The sequence below is a fragment of the Bison bison genome, unplaced genomic scaffold (genome assembly GCF_000754665.1).
Source record: "Bison bison bison isolate TAMUID 2011002044 unplaced genomic scaffold, Bison_UMD1.0 scf7180017864334, whole genome shotgun sequence".
NCBI lineage: Eukaryota > Metazoa > Chordata > Mammalia > Artiodactyla > Bovidae > Bison > Bison bison.
Genome location: NW_011494906.1, coordinates 999,773 through 1,014,786, shown reverse-complemented (window position 1 = coordinate 1,014,786; position 15,014 = coordinate 999,773). Strand labels below are relative to the sequence as shown.

Sequence of the window (15,014 nt, the reverse complement as noted above, 5' to 3'; positions counted from 1 at the left end):
AGGCTGCCCAGAGCCTGAGTCACCACATAGTTGAGGTTCCTGTCACTCGAAGTCCCGCCTCTGCTACACCCTGTGCCCTCTGCCCGCCATCCCAGGGACTTGGATCGCTAGGGCTGACCCTGCCCTAGGACCTGCTCCACTTCCACGAGCCTTACTCAGGTCGGGGCTGTCCTTCTCGGGCTGATACCACCCTCTTCCTGGCTTCCAAAACCAAGTGTGCTTTGTCCACCACTTTTGGGAGAAGCACCCTTCTGCTCTTTTTTTGGGAGCAAAAGTGACTCAGTTGAGCGGCTGCAAGAACTGTGGAAAGAGAAGCATGCACCCCTGATAAGTCACTTCCCTCTCTGGACTCCAGTTTCCTCTTAGGTGAAAGAAAGGGACTACGTGCTGTGGTCTCCCAGAGGTACATTCTGTAAGACTGAGTCAAAGAGATGGAGAGTTGCTATTGAACACAGTGGGATAAAAGGGGTGTGTTTGCTAACCCCTGTCCTAACAGTAGAAGTGGGCGGGGCACGGGCACAGGCAAGGCCACCGTAGGGCAGCCAACACCCCAGGCAACTCGGTGACTCAGGTCCCCGCACAGAGGCCGACAGGCAGGAAGGCACCCCGTGGCTCCCCTGTGAGTCAGGGAAATGCAGATCTCCGTGGAGAATGACCAGCCAAGGTCCCGCTATAACCAACTCTCCCTTACAACTTAGAAAGCTTCCAATTCCAGTGTGGGCCCCCGCGTCCCTTTGATGAGTGCCCTAACCTCCCCGACCTGGCTCCCACTCCTCCTGCCTGGCCTTGACAATCCTTCTGCCTTCCACTCCATAGCCCTCCCTACCCTCCAATGGCCCCCCTGCCCTGCCATGTCCCCTCGCTTACCCCTTGGCTCTGCCCATCCTCACTATCCACCCCCATCCTGGCAGAGCCAGCCAGATGATTGCAAAAGGGCTGAGCCAGCGGGAGAGGCCCTCACATGACAGCTGTTCCTGCTGCGGAGGGGAGGGGGCAGCTGGAAGTAGAGGGAGGCACATTCCACGGGAGATCTGATCAGAAATAGCCCCAAACACTGAATGACCATCCAGCTCTGGCTCAGCGCAAAGCCTGCCCATTGTATAAAACAAAGTAAGGTCAACAGGCTGTCTTTGGAATCCCGAGGAAATTAGGAAAACAAAAAGGGGTGGTTACAGCAGGGGAGGGGGCTACAAGAATGAAAAAAATCCAGGAACATCTAGAGATCCAGGGTCACGAAGGATACCTTTGCCATTGACCCAGCCCTAACTACCCAAGACATTCTCCCTCTTACAAGAGATTCAAGTGAATATAGGGTTACTCTCCAGCAACCGCCATCACCTACCACTCCACCCATCCCTCGGGTGCTGAGGTACTGGGACACCCCAGTCAGTCCACTGGAGTAAAACACAGCCTCCTCTGGGAGCCATGCCAGCCTGATTAGAGCAAACAGACAAGAGCAGGTGGCATAGTTTCTCTAACCTTTCTGGAGCGCCAATATTTTAGCTCCATAGCATTAGGCAAAGAATAAAGACAGTGGATGCCCCAGAATGACATTCTGACATACACAGAACCGATCAAATCACGTGGGGGAAGTGACAGTGTCCCAGAGGTACTGCTGATGGGTGAATCAGGGAAGCCACACTCACCCAGGAAAATCCATTTCATGTTTGGAGGGAAAGTTTGCATTCTGAGGACATGCCATGAAAGGTTGCCATGAAAACCACTGTATCAGTTTCAGAAATGACTGGGTGGAGTCTTCAAAGCACTTCATGCCTCTCTCTTCAACATTCTAGACCCTTCCCCCACCCTTCAAAAGGGGAACTGGCACACTTGGGGCATGTGGGCAGCTGGTGGGATGGGTCCGACCCAGTGTGAGCAGCAGCTGTCCAGCTCCCGCTCCAACCAGGACATGAGGAAAAGATAATCTAGGTCTTTCTTGGAAGAACTTAAAAGGCTTTTGACTTTTTAATAAGTGACTTAAGCAGAAGCACCAACAAAGCTAAAATAAATAGCTGCTTTGACCAGTATCTACTGGTTTATCTACAAGTTAAACCAAGACTCGGCCTCCCATTGACACTCTAGCCTCTGTAAAGATTTTATCTGCAGTCAAAGGCACCTCTTGAGCCCTGGCCCCCTCTCCAGTTTCTCACCCTCTCTTTCTGGAGGCGCTGAGAATCTGTCCAGTAAGCGGATGAAACAGCCTCCTCTTTCCCCCATCCCTTTTCTCCAAGACCCTGCCCTGTGCTCAGCTCTCGACCCACTCGCAGCGCCCTCATCCCTTTCCACCTCGCGACCCCAGCGCCTGTCGGCCTGAGCCGCACCCTGGGCGCGGGGTTTGCCAGCTCCTGCGCGAGCCTCCCCTGCACGTCACGAAAGTGACTCTGCCACGGGAAACCTCCCCACCGCGCAAGCTCTCACTGGCTGCTGGTGGCGAGCCGGGCCGGGCCGGGCCGGGAGCGCCCACGCCCCGCGTTGGGAGGGGCGGAGAAAGGGGCGGGGCTGCAGCCAGCAGCGCGGAGGACGAGGGAGGGGGGCGCCCAGCTGGATCCTTTAGGGCGCGAGTCCCCAGCCTGCGGTGGTGAGGTGACTCAGGGCTCCCCGGGGCAGGGTGGGGACCGAACTAGCTACAGATGTATTCCCCTTTACCCCGCCCCACATCTGCCGCTAGAAACTCCTGCGGTTCATCTCTTTCGAGCCCACCCCTGCAGGGTAGAGGCCCTCCCATCTCACCCCGCCTCCCCCTGGGAGGCCAACAGCAAGCCTTCTAGAGGCCACAACCCCCTCCCTTCGGCCTCCCACCCCACCTCTGGCTTGCGGGTCCTGGCCCTCCCCCAAGCGCAGGCCTGGCCTCCGACAACCTGGCCGTACTTCCCGGCACCAAACCGCCCGAGTTAGAGGCGCTGGAGGCAGGACGTGTGGATGAGTCACTCTTCCTGCAGTCTCCGAAGGAGGCTGGGAGGCGGTCCAGGCCCCCCACGCCAGAACTCCGCTGTCCACTTGGGCTGCCAGGCCCGCCGCAGCTCGAGCTGCGGCCCACCCCGCGGAACCGCCGCGGCTTCCCCTGGGCCTCTCAGGCTAACCCTTCAAACCTACCTGCCCGGCTCGATTTCTCCTGCCTCAGTCTCCAAGGTCCTGGGAAGATTAAGGGTACCCAGCAAGGTAGGGAAGACTACACAAGACAAGGAGCAGGAGGTGTGGAGGGAAATGGAATCCGGGAGGGGTCTGACAGGTTCTGTGAGGCCCCAGCAACCAGCCTAGGGCACATCCTGGCCAGCACCTAGCACTCTTAGATCCTATCCTAGAGGAGCCCAGAATATTCAGAAGCAAGACAGGTAGGTAGCAGGTTTGGATCCAACTCAAGACAGAGCTACCAGGGAGCAAAGTCTGAGCAAGAATCAACCCATCCCCACCCAGCTGGATTCCAAATCACAACGTTCCCAATCATTTATTCACAGAACCCCAACTGCAGTCAAGGTCTTATAAAGCTACCAGCCCATACCCACCTGTACCAGGTACCCACCTGTACCAGGAGAGATCACTGTGTTCCCCTCTCTAGCCAAGAATCCCCTTCTTTGTGCCTGGACTAACAGGAATGGAAAAAATAACCAGTTACCTATAACCTGGAGACCAGACTCAAGACTTTCTGCATATGCCTCAAAATGTGAACCAAACCAGGTTTCCAACTTCACCTGAGCTGTTAAATTTACAGGGAGATCCATAAGGCTTTTTACAAGACAGAAAAGACCATCAGAGAAGGGCAAGTTATCTCTGAAAAGGGTGTAATAAAAATTAAGCTCAAAGGAAAAAAAAAAAACCAACCAGCACTGGTCTGAGCAGGGTTGTTAAATGGCATTTATGACTGCTCTACATTCCAGGAAGCAGCAGGGTGTGTTTATGCTACAGGATCCAGGGACACCCACTGGGTTCAAAATTCTGCCTCCACGACCTAAGACATGTGATCACAGGCAAGTTACTTAAATCTTGGAATCCCACTTCCTTGTGAGAAAGTAGGGATACCCCAGAGACGATCCGCTGCCAAGTTGGGCCCATAGGCCAGTTATCTGTTCCAAGGAGTCTGTGTCTCGTCTTGTTGGTCTGAAGTGTTAAAACTCTGATCCTTGGGAATGGCTGCTGGGAGTCATGTTAAGTGGCTGTGCGTGCTGCGCTCTCACCCCACCAGCAGGTACTCTCCCCCGTCACAGGGGAAGGTCTGGAATTAGGTAGTTACAAAGCCCCGTGTCACCACCTCCTAACTACATCCAATCTTTCCCAGCTAGGCTAGAAGATGGTCATCATGGAAGAAGCAACGCAGTAGAACAAAAACTGAGGAGCGGCCTCTCTGCTCTTCTGAAGACTTCTCTCCTGCGCAGGGAGGTCCTGCAGGCACAGACAGAACCCTGCTCCAACACATCTACTCCCCTCTGAAGAAGCCATCACCCACAAAGGAGGCAGCACAGGGAAGGGTTCAGTGTTCAGTTTCCTTTAATGACCCCCATTCTCCCCGAAGGGCAGGTGCAGGCAGCTGGGCGATGGCAAGAGGTATTCACTTGAAGATCTTGCCCTGATTGAAGGCTTTGCCCACATGCTGGAAGGCCCCTTCCCAGCAGAAGTATTCTCGAACCAGCGTCTGGGTCTCCTCGCTGCCGGGATCCAGTTTCCGCCATGTGTATGACTCGTAGTCCACCTGCCAATCTGGACTCAGCTGGGGAGAAAAAGTCAGGTAAGAAGCATGTGGTCAGGTTATCAGACACTGTCCCATACCTGTTACTTCCAGCTCAGACACCCATCATCAGAGCCCGGGACGCCTGTGAACATGACTGCTCTTTCATGGACACATTCCTTGAACTCTCCAGGACGCCCTCTGACTCAGGAATATGAGTGCATTTCCCAAATCCTTGCCCCACCTTCCCTGCACCTTCCTCACCGGAAAAGCAAGCTCCTGGCCTCGAAAGACCCAGACCCCAGAAATGGAGCTGCTATTGTTGGTTCCAAAGAGAATGACACTGGCAAAGGCATTCTTCCTCAGTTTGTCCAATCGCTGGAACATTCCTAAAGGGGAATAAGAACATTCAGCCTTTGAAATCACATCACCCACTACTGTGGCCTCCCTTCCTCCCCCCAGAGCCATCTTCTCACCAGTGATGAGGTTGCAACTCATGAAGGTCTGGGTGAGCTCTTCAGGGAAGCGATACTCAGAGTACCACAGGGACCAGCCATCCTTATCAAAGTGATCCCAAAAGTACGGCAGCGCCACGGAGAGCGTATCCTCGTTGGAGTACTTGCGCTTAAATTCATCCAACACAAAGGTACTGCACGGAGGGAATAAAGCAAGAAGTCAAGGTGGGGAAGGTCCTACTGAGGCAACAGATGTCGCCAGGCTGAAAGAAGCTAAGGGCGTTTCACTCCAACATACTGCTTTACAGGAAGTCACTGGACTGGCAGATGCATATCTCCTCAAGGGAGGAGAGCTGAGGGGTAGGAGAGGGGGCCAGGGCAGCTAGGCCCAGGGTATGCAAGGCCCGGGGTGGGTGGGGCCCAGGAGGGCCCCAGGGCCATCTGCCCCAAGAAAGATGTGGGAGCTGCTGCCCCCTGGTGGAGGCTCACAGCGAGAACTCCTCTTTTTTCCTGTCTGGCCCCTCCCAGGGCTCCTCTCCATGAGTCACACTTGGTTCCTGACTCACCCAAGTCGCTGCCCACACCCCCACCCCCATCACACAGGCCTCTTCGGGTTACACACACTATAATATGACAGCAATGTAAGAGATGAATGTTTTCAAAGGGCCGCCATGCCAAATCCTACAACCGCGTCCTTTAGTTACTCTGCCCAGAAACAAGTTCAGGTGCTAAAAACCCCCCAGGTGGTCTCTGAAGCAATCTAGCAAGGGGACAGACACCAAGGATGCCCGCGTCAGAACAGGAGGTGTCTCCCACCATGGTGAGCAGGGCTTCTGTTCTGTCCTTTCCAATCATAAAAACAGATGCTGACTGAAGAAGATCACTTGTGATGCCTTAATATTTTAATGTATTTCCCACTGGTGGTGTTCCAAAGATGTAGCTCTGTGCCTTACACAATTTGTTCATTGCCTGGCTACTGAGAATGTCTTGCAAATGTTTTAATGGCTAAATGATTTTCGACTGCATGAATGTGACATAAATCTCTTAAACACCGTTATACTTAATGTTTAACTTGTTCAATTATTAGTATAAATAAGTCAACAAACTTCTAGAGTCAGAGACTGTTACCGTCCCTCCTTTTATAAACAAATACGGTTAAGTAGTGTGACTTGCTCACTGTTACAATGTAGCCAAGAACTGTCTTTTAACCAGAGGTCCTAGGGTCTTCCCAAATGCACATCAGAGACCTCATCTGAGGAGCTTTACTGCCTCAACCACCTCAGAAAGTGGAGCTGGGGAGTTTTCTTTCACTTCCTCCTGAACTTTATTATTCATGACCATGTGTCCATTTCTCCTCCTAAACTGAACACAGGCTCTAAACAGCTCCTGAAACAAGTTAGCTGAAAGGCCTTAAAATAACTGAAGTTAACTCTGGACTCATTTGAGTCTTATCTCTTTGAAGACACCCCCTTTAAGAATCCTGGGGTAAAGCATTTGGGCAGCTCAGGAGAGCACCATGGTAATGCCACCAACAGGTATGAACAGACATGCCAAAACAGTAACAAAGAATGCACAGTTCAATAAAGATTTATTAATGTTTACTGCCTGATTTATTTTCTGCCCAGTGTACAGACCCAAAATATGTGAATGTCTCCAGCTATCTGTTACAACAGCATATACAGTTTGGGTTGGTTATCACATACCAAAAATGCTGCTCACTCCTGACCTGATCTTGTGCTAAACGGTTCAGAAACACATCTTTAAAGAGCAGCTGTGTCAGGAACCTCTTGTATGGAACCACTTCATGCTTGGGAGGAAGATATCTCAGCTACAGCCCAAGTTGGTCCCCAAATTGGAAAGCAACGGTTTCTTACAGCAACTATCCAGTACCATGCTTGTCGCTTATAACCACACATACTTCTTATGCCCACCACCAGTGTGTGCTCCTTCATCCCATATACAAAGCACTACAAAATGGGGAGGTCAAACAATCCTGCATCCCAAAGGCCCAACTAGTGACAAGACAGATGGCTTTGGGAAAGGCAGAGTGAGTGGGCAAGAAAAACAGAAAAGAGAACTAAGTCATGTGACTACAGAAAAGACATTTCTCATATTGCTTGAAACTCGTTAATAAGGTGACTTAGAGCAGTGGCTGAAGAAAGATATGATTCTAAAAATCTCCCCTCTACTGTACTCTTTCTTCCAAGAACCCTACACACTCATCCACTCCCTTCGTCTGGGAAACAACCAGACAAGCACTATATAGCCATAGTCATCATTCTTTCTCTTAGTGAGCAATTCTGATACAGGCTGGTGCAGCAAAAAGACAATCAAAGGCTACTGATGCGGTGTCTGCTGCCTCAGCAAAGCCAGCCCAGCAGAGCCGATGCCAGGCGCTCTCTGCATCTTCACCCTTCCTGCACCCCTCGATGTACCAGTTCCCAGCCATCTCAAATCTCGACAAGTGCACCCAAGACCAAACAAGTCACGAGCAAGTCACCTCCACACTGAATTCTGGGCCCGTCTGCTTTCTTTGCTAGAAAGAAGTTCTGATATTCTCATATACCAGATGCACTAGAAACTTGCTTTTTGAAAATTTACCCATCTGTTGTTGATAAGCAACTCAATTTTGTATGGACAACCTAAAATCCCAAGCCCTCCAACATCCATACCTCTTGGGCAGATGGGCAAAGGGATCCTTGGCCTTCGGCTCGGCAGCCAGCGCCTGCTCACATTCATCCAGCTCCTCCTCAGGAGCGGGGGCAGCCGCCTTCTTCTCCTCTTTGCCCTCCTTCCGCTCCGCCTGGGGCTTCAGCTTCTCTTCTCGAGAACCTTTCTCCTTCCGTGGGGTGTCCTTTTTAGGCTGGCTCTCTGCAAACTTTTTAGCTGGTGCAAAAGAGAGGGAGAAAAGTCAGTGTCTGGCCTCTTTCCACATCCCTCCCAAACCAGGTACAAGCATAGTAAAGGGAGGAAAACTGCTAGGGGGCCAAGTAAGGGATCCAGATGCTACAGTGCCTGCCGCCAGTTCACTGTACATCCCTGACCAAGACTGCAACCCTCAGCAACTAATACATGCACACCAGGACTCTACGTGTTAACACAAAAGAGTGCCAGCATATGGGTATGTAAGAATTAACAATGTGTAAGAGTGTCACACAAGATTAGCTACTACACACGATGCCCTATGTTCTGTGCGTCCAATAACCCAAAACCCAGACAGGAAATCAAGGGGTTAAGACTGAGCAAACCAGTCCCCTGATCCTGCCCGTATGTCCCCGGACCTCAGACTTACCATCAAACTGGGCCATTTTCTCACAGAGTTTCACCTCTCCCAAGACAGCCCGGAACTGGGGCTGGTTAATGCAGGTGAGGAACCAGCGGTTGGTATTAGGGAAGGCCTGGCGGAAAGAAGGCTCCAGAACCTGTCAGGATGCGAGAATGGACATGAAGACAGTGGAAGGAAACATCCTGATGTGTCTGAGCCAGAGCCAGAGCCCCATGCTTCTGTCTACACTGAAGCTCCAGCTCCTTTTCAGCCCCCAGACACCAGCTTTCCCAGGAGGGCTATGCCCACCTACCTTACTGGTCTCTCTCTAGCAGCCCTATCCAGTTTAACGGATGCTGGTCCCACCGTCCATTCACTATGCATGGACTTGGCAGGAATACTGAAATCATCCCTTACTCCTTTTACAAAGCCACTTCATACCTACAATTTCACGCGTCAGTAAAACTGAAAAGGCTGGGACCAACAGAGGGCTACCAACTCCCTCTGCCAAATAAATAACAAAAACTACCTACATGAACTGCGTGATACGTGAGAAATACACGTATCATCAACGTTCAGAAAGTAAATATTTGACAGCAAAAAAAAATGTTTTATTTCAGAACGACAGTCCTTAAACTCAGCTTCATGAAAAATTCATTTACCGTTGTTTCCATTTACCAAGATCAGAGGGAAAACAATGCAATCAGGGCCACGCCACCACCACCTCTGTAGGGCTGGTTCTCAAATCCTGCCCCACGACTCTCAAGCTACATGTCCTTGGCGGGCTACATTTCTCTCGCCCACACAACATACAAAGACTCACTAAGATGGTCCCCGTTAGGCCCTGGCACAGGCTCTGACAAGAGTAGGTGCTTGTTTCTTTGCAGTTATCACATTACTCTTCTGGACCAGCATCGGTTCAAGGACTGCTGTTTAGAACCAGCAATGTGCCATCTTCTTTAAACCAGTAACCTCAATGGTGATTATTACTACCTTAGTTTTACAGATTCCATGCGGAGAAAAAGACTAATGGAATTCACACACACAGCCCCCTCCAACACCCACCTCCCTCAACAGCCAATGAGTACTGAAGCCAAGAACTATTCCAAGTTCTGCCTCCAAAGATCCTAATGCTGAAGCCCCAACCCCAACTCTGTCTTCACAACTAAACACAAACAGGCTGCCCTAGAAACATGGGAACAAACTACACATAACAGCTGCCAAACGGAAATTACGGGCGACAGAAGAATACCGAACTTCTCAGGAGGGGAAGCAGTTGCGATGTAAGAAGATGGGGTTGGGGGTCCACGTTAAAAGAGAACCAGGCATGACTTTCTCGACATAACAGAAGTCATTTTTGGCCTAAGCCATTCTGTGACCTGAACCTGGCTATAATACTTGTCTTTGAACAGGTTATAGTAATGAATGATCTTAAGGGCTTCCCTGGTGGCTTAAATGGTAAAGAATTCGCCTGCAATGCAGGAGCCACACGAGACGAGGGTTCAATCCCTGGGTCGGGAAGATATCCTGGAGAAGGGAATGGCAACCCTCTCCAGTATTCTTGCCTGGAGAATCCCATGGACAAAGGAGCCTGGTGGGCTACAGTCCCTGGGGTCACAAAAGTCAGATACAACTTAGCGATTAAACCATCAACCATCAAAGGAATAAAAGATCACAGGAACAAAAAACTACAGAAAGAAAATTAACAACAGCAAAGATATTATATCAGTAGTGAAGACTCCCAATCTTGTTTCAGTGATAAGATTAGCCTAAAGCCCTCAACTACCGGATCAACTGGAACCAAAGGGGCAATGATCATGGCACTTTCTGACCCTCATGACTTCAACTAAGGTTCAAACCATTAGCCACCCAGGCCCCTTCATGAGAATGCGTGTGCGTGCATGCTCAGTCACATTTGAGTCTTATGACCCTATGGACTATAGCCCATCAGGTTCCTCTGTCCATGGGATTTCCCAGGCAAGAATATTGGGGGTTTCCATTTCCTTCACCTTAGCTTGAAACTTCCAATTTTGCTGTTAGGATAGATGCTTGGTGTTTTCCTTACCTGCTACAAGCAATAATAATAAATCCTTCTTTATCCTGATCTCTGGCCTGGTAGTTTTTTGGCTCAACGCCCCTCAAGAGGCAAGCCCGGTTTCCCAGTAACAGCGGTCCTCAATTAAGACTAGCTGATGAGGCTGCCCTGGTGGCTCAGTGGTAAAGAATCCACCTGCCAATGCAGGACACAAGAGTTCAAGCCCTGATCCACGAAGATCCCACATGCCACGGAACAACTATACCCTTGTGCTACAACTATTCTAGAGCCTGGAAGCTACAACTACTGAAGCCCACACCCTAGAGCCTGCGTGCCACAACAAGAGAAGTCGCTGCTACGAGAGGCTTGCACACCATGACGCAGAGGATCCCCCACTCATCGCAGCTAGAGAAAAGCCCAGGAGGCAATGAAGACCCAGTACAGCTATTAAAAAAAGATCCTGCATGCCCAGCTAACACGTAGCACAACTAGATAAATAAACAAATACTTAAAAAAAAGGACTAGCTGTTACCTCAGACCCTCTCACATCAGCAAAATACAGGCAACCTGGCAGACTTGTCACTTTGTTTCTAACCCTCACCTACCCACTCCCGACCCAGATTCTTTATAAATTTCACCTGTTTGTAAAGCCACAACAGGGTGCAGACAACTGTGATGTCAGCCAGCGTCACGCGTTCGCCCACCAGAAAAGTTCTCGTCTTCAAGTGAGCATCCAGCAGCCCCAGAATTCGCCTCACCTCCTCCTTTGCATTCTCTGTGGCCTATTGATTTAAAATGATCAGACTCAGCAGTGGGTAGCAAGCCCTGTCCCTGCCCTTCTCCCCCAATAACAGAACCAAAATAGCTATTCCACTGAGTCCTGGCTCGCTGCAAATGTATCACAAATGAAGCTCTCAATGTTAAATTTCTTCAGGGTGCAGTCTGGCTTCATTGCAAACTGTACTAATCATAGTCATACGTCTTTGAATTTTAGAAGTCACCTTAGAGGTCATCTGGTCTAACTATACTCCCTTACCATCTGATACAATCTTTTTACAGCAGAAATCTCTGGTCTGTCCACTCAGACCTCCCACCTCCACTGGGTCTGTTAGACAAAGAGTCCAGCTACCATCAACGGCCCAGCGCTCCCCAGCACTCCCAGCTTACATCCCAAAGATTAGGTTTTAACTATTTAGGTGTTCTTGGCATCGCCCTTCCTATTCCTTCCTCCCAGATGCTCAGGAAGCTGATGCCACCCCAGCCTGTGGTCTCCCCCAAGCTCCAAGGCTCACCTGCTTGTTGTGGTGCATGATGCCCAAGGTAGGGAACACCCAGGTGCTGGCCGGTGGCACTATGTCGCTATCAGCAAAGCTCACCCACTGCACCACCTGTGCTGCTGCCTCGGGAGTACTTCCCCGCAGCTCCTCGTTGCTCACTGCAGAGGCAGAACATGAAGGTCAGAACTCTGGGGTTATGCCAAGACCGGTCCAGGTGCCTGGAAATTCCTCTTTTTGTCCACTCCAGCTCCCCCACCCTCCCCCAAGCCTCACCACCTCCAGATCCTCCCACTCCCACAGCCACTGCAGATTACCATAGTAGGCAATGGCATTGCTCTCGAACACACAGAATCCATCGTCACCCTCAAAGGCTGGAACCTGGTGACAAAATAGTCAAAAGTAAAATACACAGCAGTTTCTCACTAGTCAAGTCCAGGAGGCAACTGTTTTGAATAGAAGTTTTTATATAAGGCTAATATCCCTTGCTAACCGAACTCTTTAGTATCTAAAACTCAAGAACCAAAACTACATGACTAACTTGCTACCCCCTACAATGTGAACTCACATAAGAAACCCCCCAAATTTAGATATTATTAGATATTTGTACATAATTCCTCAATCAAATAAGCAAAAGGCAAGAAACCAAGTCCTCTACTGCTGTCTATATTATCCAGAGCATTACCACGTACTACTCCACTGGACTTGACTTAGCATGGTTTTTTATCTACCTCCGTAAGCCTCTTGGGGCAAGAATTTCACTCACAGCAGATATCTGACCTATTGACATTTGCACTGAAATCAGTCAAAATCCATTCAGTCTGCCTCGAAGCTTGTCTTTTACAGGAAATCACTGAAGAATTCTGTACTATTTTTTACTACAAATAAATCACCATTATCTCAAAATAAAAAGTTTTTTTTTTTAAGTCTCTGAAGTGTAGGGAAAAAAAATAACATGAAAAGATCCCGTTTAAAGATGGAAGCCATTTTCAGAGTGATGGTTTCTCCGTTTTCCTTGGGTTCTCAGGACCAAAGGCCCCTCTTCCACTTCCCTACTCACCTTGCCAGCAGGAAATTTACGGAGAAATTCGGGGGTGCGGTTGGTTTGGCCAAAATGGAAGTGGGGTGGTGCGGAGAGCACGCGGACCTGAGCCCCGCTGTACTGAGCGGCAATGAGGGCCTTGAAGGCCCTCCAGTTTTCAGGATATGTGTACAGGGTCTGTGGGGAAAAGATGGGGAATAACACATTAATGACTAGAAGGGTCCCAGTCCTAAATGTTTCCAGGGAATGACTTCCCCGAGTAACCCCGATCCGTTTCACCTCACTCCCTCTGGTGAACCAAGTTAGTTCTTCCGTGGCTGCTGTCAAGTGTAACCAGAGTCCCCTGAAATACCGAGGACAGAACTACACACCGACTGCTAAATAAAGCTTGTTGACAGATTTGACCTTCTCTAAGGACGTCTCTAGAAGCATTCTCTTCCCCTCAAATATATTTCCAAGAAATACAGAACTTCTAAGTCCCTCAGACTCCATCTGCCGACAAATACACAGCCCTCCCTTCCCAGAGCCCTTGTTCATTCATTCATGGTTCCCGAGTGCCTCACTACTCTACTGCTGAGCCGCTCACCCTTCAGAAGTATTACCCTTGTTTCCAAGACACACACATCGACCAAGACATTTCGGAGCCCCCTCCAAATAGCCACGGGAACCGAATGGCATCTTAAATCAACTCGGTCTCCCTAAAAACCCTTTCATTTCTTGTCACGCATTCCATCTCTTCGGTCCTGTCCCGCACTGAGTTCTCCGGGTTGCCTTCTCCTCTTCTATTAACCTGGCCAGAGAGGTCCAATTGGCCTGACTTCCCTGTCCGGAGACTCCTCTCGCTCCCAAACCTCCCCGCCGGACCACCCTTAACCGTGGCCAGCCGTACCTGCCCATAAAGACCCTCCTCTTCGCCCTGTCCCTCCTGTTGCCCCACAAAACGGTCGCAAAAGTTTTGCCAACCTGCCCGGATCCCACGTCTCGAGGCGGCAATGAACCCGAACTGCTTTATCAAGCTCCAGACTGCCAGAATCTGGCATCCGTTTTCTCCTTTACTCCAGACCCTTTCACCTCTTCGGCCTCCCAGAGCCCTAGCCTCAGTTCCCCTCTGGGGCCTGGAGGCCCTACTCTCGAACAGTACGATCTCTAAACCCCGGATCAGTTCCCGACTCAGCTGCAGAACCCCTCTGACGCCGGCTGAGCCCGCTCGGGCAGAGGATGGCGTCGGATAGGATGACCTGGATCGCCGGAGCCGGCAAACTTACCCCAGCCGCCATGGTGATTCCGCAGAGAAAGGGGGTGGGGCTCTCCGCGCTGCCGCAAAGTAAGCCGTCAGGGAGAGAAGGGAGGAGGGAAGGGGAGAGCCGTGGAGAAACAGCAGCCGGAAAGCGAGGACGGCATAGACGGCTTACGCACGACAGTTCGGTATCCCGCAGCAGCTGAATGGAAAAAGAAGTGGGTGGGGCCTGCTGGCCAGCGCGGAAAAAACTCGCGCCGGCGCACTGGGGGATGACCAATCCGAGTCCGGACGTGGAGGTAGACCGCGCGGAGACGCTGAGTCCTGGCTGGAAAGCCGCCCCTTGCTGCTACGTGGCAGAGCTGCCAGCTCGGCATCTCGCGGGGCACCAGAGGCGTTTCCCTCCGGGTCGCCTGCCCCATGGTGATTTGGTAGAGGTCGTGCCAGACCCACATCTTGGTCGTGTGACGATCATTGGGGTGGCAACTGCGTGGAGATGACGGAGTCCCACGCTCCTTTTGTTCAAGCTTTCTAGAGGAGAGATTGTACATCTAACCCAAGCCCAGGTCTGAAACCCTCCGTAAAAGTGAGGCTTTTTTCATTAAACCACTTTGCAGCTCAGAGATGCTGTTAATAAGAGAAGAGGCACTCTTCCGGGACCCGCAACAGAGGAGGGACTGAGGAAGAACACAGCCAAGTCCTGTCACCCTGGAGGGGCTGACAGTTCAAATGAGGGGTTGTCCTTTACCTGTGCTCAGATCTGAACATTTTTTACCCAATATGAAGAGAATGGACATATAACCCTGAACCCAAATTTCAAGCCCCGTCACCATTCATAATCTGGGTAGTAATGTAAATGAGGAAGGAAACGGTTCTTCCCAGGTGCAGCTCAAGCCACCCACCCAGCACTCCATCTTTCCAGAACTCAGTACTGAGGGGGTCCAGGTGCCAATCACTTGCCCTGGGCATGAAAGGAAACAGCCTGGGAGACAGACCTGTTTTAGGGTGACAAGACAAGGTACCTCTGAGGCTGCACTAAGCACTTA

General features: G+C 50.8%; 1 protein-coding gene across 1 annotated transcript; it reads right to left on the bottom strand.

Moving 5' to 3' along the window:
- Positions 1-4,464: 4,464 nt before the first annotated feature.
- Positions 4,465-14,103, bottom strand: EEF1G (eukaryotic translation elongation factor 1 gamma). The gene is made up of 10 exons (XM_010854022.1): positions 13,997-14,103; positions 12,750-12,908; positions 12,007-12,070; positions 11,708-11,850; positions 11,054-11,197; positions 8,408-8,537; positions 7,788-8,001; positions 5,137-5,309; positions 4,925-5,049; positions 4,465-4,702 (listed from the first exon to the last, which is right to left on the bottom strand). Exons 1-10 carry the CDS (start codon positions 14,006-14,008, stop codon positions 4,544-4,546), a joined length of 1,323 nt encoding a protein of 440 aa, XP_010852324.1. The 5' UTR covers positions 14,009-14,103; the 3' UTR covers positions 4,465-4,543.
- Positions 14,104-15,014: the final 911 nt, after the last annotated feature.

Coding starts and splice junctions, on each gene's coding strand:
- EEF1G (XM_010854022.1), bottom strand. Junction 12,071..12,749: donor GTAAATTTCCTGCTGGCAAG/GTGAGTAGGGAA, acceptor TTTTGTCACCAG/GTTCCAGCCTTTGAGGGTGA. Junction 5,050..5,136: donor GAGTTGCAACCTCATCACTG/GTGAGAAGATGG, acceptor ATTCCCCTTTAG/GAATGTTCCAGCGATTGGAC.